The 6021-nt window shown below is 36.0% G+C and overlaps 1 protein-coding gene across 1 annotated transcript in view; it reads right to left on the bottom strand.

The window, feature by feature from the left end:
- Positions 1-3934, bottom strand: part of cntnap2b (contactin associated protein 2b) — a 47658-nt gene extending 43724 nt beyond the window's left edge. Inside the window, exon 1 of the mRNA XM_051131948.1 lies at positions 3564-3934. Coding sequence (XP_050987905.1) covers positions 3564-3642 — 79 coding nt within the window. The 5' untranslated portion in view covers positions 3643-3934. The remainder of the gene's footprint in view (positions 1-3563) is intronic.
- Positions 3935-6021: the final 2087 nt, after the last annotated feature.

Raw genomic sequence — 6021 nt, forward strand, 5'->3', positions numbered from 1 at the left:
ACGGGTCATCACAAATGGCCTTTGTTTGCCTCCTCTAGCTCTCCAAACCACATCTGCTCACGGGTTCATGGGGGATTGTTCATAAATTGGGATTTGATTGAAAACATGAGCTCTCAAAGCCTGGATGGGGAGGAGGTCCTGCCGGAAGGCTTTGTGTCATTCACATGTCCCGGCGTGAAACTGTGATTCAGATTCACGGAGCATGTTGATAATCAGACGGGGGGAGTAAATGAAGGCTTTATACCTAGAGGCATAAGGGGGCGAATCTCATAAGAACAAGCCCAGGTCACACTTCTCAGCCAAAAATACACAGAAAAAACAAATGAAATAATATTTTATAGAATATTAACTCTATTTTAGGACCATTCGTTTTTTTTGTTGTTGTTTTTACCACAATTAAGCACATTTTGCAACAAATTCTCAGCTCTGTAATCAGTTCAGAATCTGAACTTCAGATATTTTAAAATGCATCGCTAGATTCTTATTACTCTAATTTTTCATACTCCTTAGTAGAAAAATGGCTGTAATACAATATTTAAAAAATGTAAATAAGCAAAAAACGCTACCCAAAAATCTGTAAAAATAGTACCATATTGTATAAATGCACACACATTTATAATTCTATGCTGATTGAAATAAAATAAAATTACTACTGTAATTTTTCCACAATATATGTTTCTACAATTATTGTCATTACAATTTTTGTCATTATTTTTCAATTGTTTCACTAGATAATTAATGTAATTGAATTTCTATGTACTGTATTACTGTAAAATACACTGTTATACAATTATTTTATTTACATCAGCATTAAGGCAGTAAAAAATACTGATAGACAGCATAAAAAATAAACACCATTATTTACAATACAATGATCAGTTATGAATTAGTTTTTTTTACCACAATTAAGCACATTTTGCTCCAAATTCTCAGCTCTGTAATCAGTTCAGAATCTGAACTTCAGATATTTTAAAATGTATCACTATATTCTCATTACTGTAATTTTTCATATACCTCAGTAGAAAAATAGCTGTAATACAATGTTTTTAAAATGTAAATAAGTAAAAAATTAAAGTATTAAATTAATTATTTTTCAGTTGTTTCACTAGATCATCACTGTAATTTAATTTCTATGTACTGTATTACTGTAAAATATATTGTTATACAATTATTTTATTTACATCAGCATTAATGCAGTAAAAAATACCACCATTTTGTATTAATGTAACGATTAATTATCATTATTTTTAAATTGTTTCACTAGATTCTCATTACTGTAATTTAATTTCTATTTACTGTATTACTGTAAAAACTGCCATACAATATATTAATCTATCATATATGACATAAATAAATGTTTAAGAGTCCTAAAAATAATCATTTTTCTTTACGCAAACTGACATTTATGATATAATTCAATTTAATCAATCATTTATGACACCTTTAAAAAATTCTTAACAAAAAAGACAATTCATCTAATGTTTCTGTTGTCATAAACACTGCTCTACCTTACCCATGATGAACCCTTGACTAAACACCCACCTTATTTATGAACAACCAACTAACCAAAATAACTGCCAACATTACCAGCCCCTGAAGGTGTGGCATTATATATACAGAGCGTGAAGTGCTTAGGGGGTGTGTGCTTTTTATCCTCATTGCTTGGAACACGCGCAGGCTTTTGTTCACTCGTGTCCATCTCCGGTGGACAAAGGGAGGTGCCTGGTGACTGGGGGAGGGGTGAGATGACAGGGGGCGGCACGCGCTTTGACAAATCAAGATGGCAGGTGCCCGAATCTAAATGAGCTTCATCATTAGCATCACAAAACACAGCGGCGTGGATCTAGAGGGGCCGCAACAGCCAATAGGAGAGCTCGATGGCATTGTATTAGTCTCTGTCTGTATTACAGAGCACAATCATTTCATAAATGTTTTATTACCACAGTCAGAATAAGGATGAGTTATTTCAAAAACAGCCACGTTTTAATTGCAAATAGGTGTTGCAAACATGTATGACTTTTTTCTTCTGTGGAAGGTGTTTGGTGTGATTTTTGTGCATATAATGAAAGTCAATGAGGTCCAATGTTGTTTGGACCACAGTGTTGTTCAAAATATTGGATTTTGTGTTCTGAAGGTGAAAGAAAGTCATGCAGATTTGAGCAACATGATGGTGAGCGAATAAATTTTTAGCTGAATTTTCCCAATAGCATCCAAAACTCACAATATTAGAGCCACAATGAGGAAAGCATTGGCCTAAAAGTCAAAATACTAATTTTTGCCTTGACAAATCCTCTTGAAATACACCATCTGACGTCTAAAATGCTCATAGTTTAATGGACTTTTTCTACAGTATAAAATGTGCAACCTGCAGCACTAATCACTCATGGTCAAAAGTTTTACTGTTGGCTGCTGTATTTAGTCTATAAGTGTTTGATTGCTCTTATTTTTCATGAAAGTGTTGCCATGGTGCTTATATAAGATTTTGTGACCAACTGAGACAATAATTTGATTGTAAAATGCCTCAGTGTAAAAACTGGAGCTTAGGTTATTGCATTACATTTTATTTACTACAAGGTCTGTGTAGAAATCTTTACATTTAGATTCTATTTCAGTTTTACATAATAGCCTGAGATGAATGAACTGGCAGCAAACTAATCCACCTTGGGTGGCACTCGACTCGTGTTGTCTTCTGGTGCATCTCAGGTTTCTGTGTTGCAGTTTTGGGTTCTAGTGCTTCTCTATTTATAACACTTTTTTTACAGTTTATACTGTATTAAAAAAAGTGCCAACATGACCACATATCTCTTTAGGTATTATTTATTAATGTGTTACCCCAAGCAGAAAATGAGGCTACATGTTATTGCTGCAGAACATTTTTTTTTTCAGACAGCTTTGACCTGTATTCTACATCAGTGTATACGCCACTGATCTATAATAGCCAGAGGAAAACTGACTACAGCATCAATACTTGACCACAGCAGGACTTTGAGTCAAAAAGAAAGAAGAAATAATCTTATCACGTCACTACCACAGTGTAAAAACGAAATATACGTGCACATAAAGAAAATAATTTAAAGAATTAAATTAGTTTGAATTAATTCCGTAAGGTAACAACTTTGCATTTTTACAATGATATAATCATGATGCCTTTGAAAAGACAGATATGCTCTAACTTTTTGAGAGCCAAAACAAGCACCTACTACACCAACTGAGCATAATGTTTCATAATTATAAGCAAAGCTTATGAAACACCCACACAGACAGACAACCGAACAGCAAAACCCTGATATTCCCATGGTGCTCCCATGCAACCAGAAGAGCATTAAAGCATGAAATCTCATACGACCATATGGCATGCATAAATCAACTTCTGAGGTCTTTTTTTAATAAACCTATGTGCGTGATCTATTAAATCACGCTATTTTATTCTATTTCAACTAGCCTTTTAAAAATGTATCCTAATAAAGTGTTTATATTGAATAGATGAAGAGTCACATGCTGACGCATAATAAGCTCATTGAACACACACATACATCCATATACACACACATTCATGTACTCACGGGCTCCTGCGCTGAGCTTCATATAAACACTCCATATCCACAATATCAGCGGCAGCTCCAGTCCAACAATCCGTCGCATTCTCACTTTTATTCCGATGTAAACAAAGAGAACCGCGGCGTTTTGTCCTTCCTTCACTCGCACCCTCCCTGCACGGAAGGGAAGCCTCGGGACTGGCGCTGTTTCTGCGAGATATAGGTGCGCAATACAGCCACCTTTCTATATTAGCCAGCAAGAAAAGGTCTCGGAATTCGCATTGTTTGTCAAAGCGTGTCTTGGAGGAATATCGTTCCACTGAATGCTCGCATTGTTTCACCAGAAATGAGGGTTTCCGGGACGGTCGCTGTCCAGGTGCTGAAGTTAATGAGATCTCGCGTTCCCCCCTCTGCGGGTGAAAAATGGTACAGTCCAGCAGCTCAGCTAGGCGCCGCGGGGCGCTGAAACATATATGAAAGAGGGGTGGACCGTTCTTAAAGGGCTAGTACAGGCAAAAAAAAAAATAAAATTCCTGTTAGCATTACCTCACACGTGAGGTATTTACCCTGATGTGTTTCCAAACTTATATGTTTTATTTTTAAATGGGACACAAAAGGAGAGGTTGTGAATAGTGTTCACGCTATGAACTCTGCTATACAGTTTGTTTAAAATGTATTTTATCAAATAAAACTGATTTTTAAAAATCAAACAGGAATAAAAATAAGAAAAAGCTTTATTAGAATATGATATGCAAAATAGTATTCCTTTTTATAAAACATTTTGAATATAAATGTGAAATCTACATAATTTCGCTGAAGAATAATTATCCCCCGGGGCAATTAGTGGAGGCCTTTGGTAATTAAGGACAAAACTGTTTCTAAGTAACTAATACTGAAACAAATGGTGTCTAGTGACATGCTGTGGTTTAGCATTTCCTTTTAAACTGTCTTCAGAAAGCAGCTGCTACCAAAAAAGGGAATTTGATTAAGCACCTGCAATAGAAGTCGATAAAAGGCTTGATTTGACACCGATTGGGACATTCTGCAATGATTAAAAAGCTATTAAATACCTGATTGTGTAATGAGAAATCACGTTAACATTTGCACTGACACCCTTCAATCAAGAGAAATATGAGTAGCCACTAAGGGGCGACAAAACACCATTTAGTACAAACGTACTTTCTTATCACTGTCTAAGGTGCATAAAGATCACAGCCATTGCTTTTTAGTGAAAAACAAGGCTGTAAGGCTGCACAGATTCCATAAAACATGATCACAACACAACAACAGACATAAAGCCTTCCGGGATCTAAAAAGCTATAAAGTTTTCCACTCTGTCATTTGAGCTGTAAATGAACGGAAAACAGTTCAGGCTAGTGTAATTTACACTGATATACAGTGAAGGCATGCACTTTTAAGATGTTAGACCACAATCCAAAACAGGAAGCTATAGGTGATCCGTGTGCTGGCATGGGTGTGTATTTGTGCATGCGCCGTGTCCGACTCTCTTGCAGCTCATAAAGCCAGTGAATTCTAGCTCTCTTCTGCCTGGATAACCCCATTCAGCCCTGCAGTGTATGTCAGCATTTCACAAGCACAGTTGAAGACACTTCCAGCCGGTGTGCACAGGCTCAAGCGCTCATGCTGTGACTCTCTGCAGAAAGCAGTTTAAAGGAAGCGATCTACTGACCCCAGAACAGCCTGGGGTTAAGCAGATGATGTCAGACACCTTATCTGCAAAACTTCTATAAAAACAATACAAACTTTGTTCAGTATAAAGAAATAGTGTTCATCTGTGTTGTCTTGTTTTCTAAAAAGTGTTTTAACATATGACATTTCTTGCCTTGTGCTTTTTAAAATTCACAGAAAGGATTCATGCACTCTTCTCTCATTTCAAGCCTGCATATATATTCATATATATATATGAAAAGTTAAGATGCAAAAGTCTCTAAATCAGACGTATTTCTTTAAAATTAGCATTTCTTTCTGGCTACTTAGTATAGGTTTCTATGTATGTACTGGTCCTTCTGATTGGGCTGAGGCTGGAATTTAGCGAGCTTGAAGTAAAAGTATTCGATGGATGCATAATATGTGTCAGGAGCATTCACTCAGTATCATTATCTCATTTTTGACCGAGATGGCTTTTAGCTGGTTTTGCATCTGAACTCTTCATATATACACAGTATGTTTTCTATGCTTAAATACACTTTCTGTATTGATGAATAACTGATTTGACATGCTGTATGCAGAATGCAAAAGAGCACACTGGATGCATCACTGTATCCCATAATGCAATGTACCTGACTTTTCATGTCCTGCAATACCCATGACCATTGCAATCTCCAGTGAAGGGCTAACTAAATTATCAGGGTGATTATCAAGGGCTGGCTCAGCTAAATTCTGTAAATTCCATTGTTTTGAATAGTGTTGAACAGTGTTGTCATAAAAATAAATCATAAAAAATCACATTCTATTAGAAAATGTT

Source organism: Labeo rohita, chromosome 2 (assembly GCF_022985175.1).
Source record: "Labeo rohita strain BAU-BD-2019 chromosome 2, IGBB_LRoh.1.0, whole genome shotgun sequence".
In the NCBI taxonomy this organism is placed as follows: domain Eukaryota; kingdom Metazoa; phylum Chordata; class Actinopteri; order Cypriniformes; family Cyprinidae; genus Labeo; species Labeo rohita.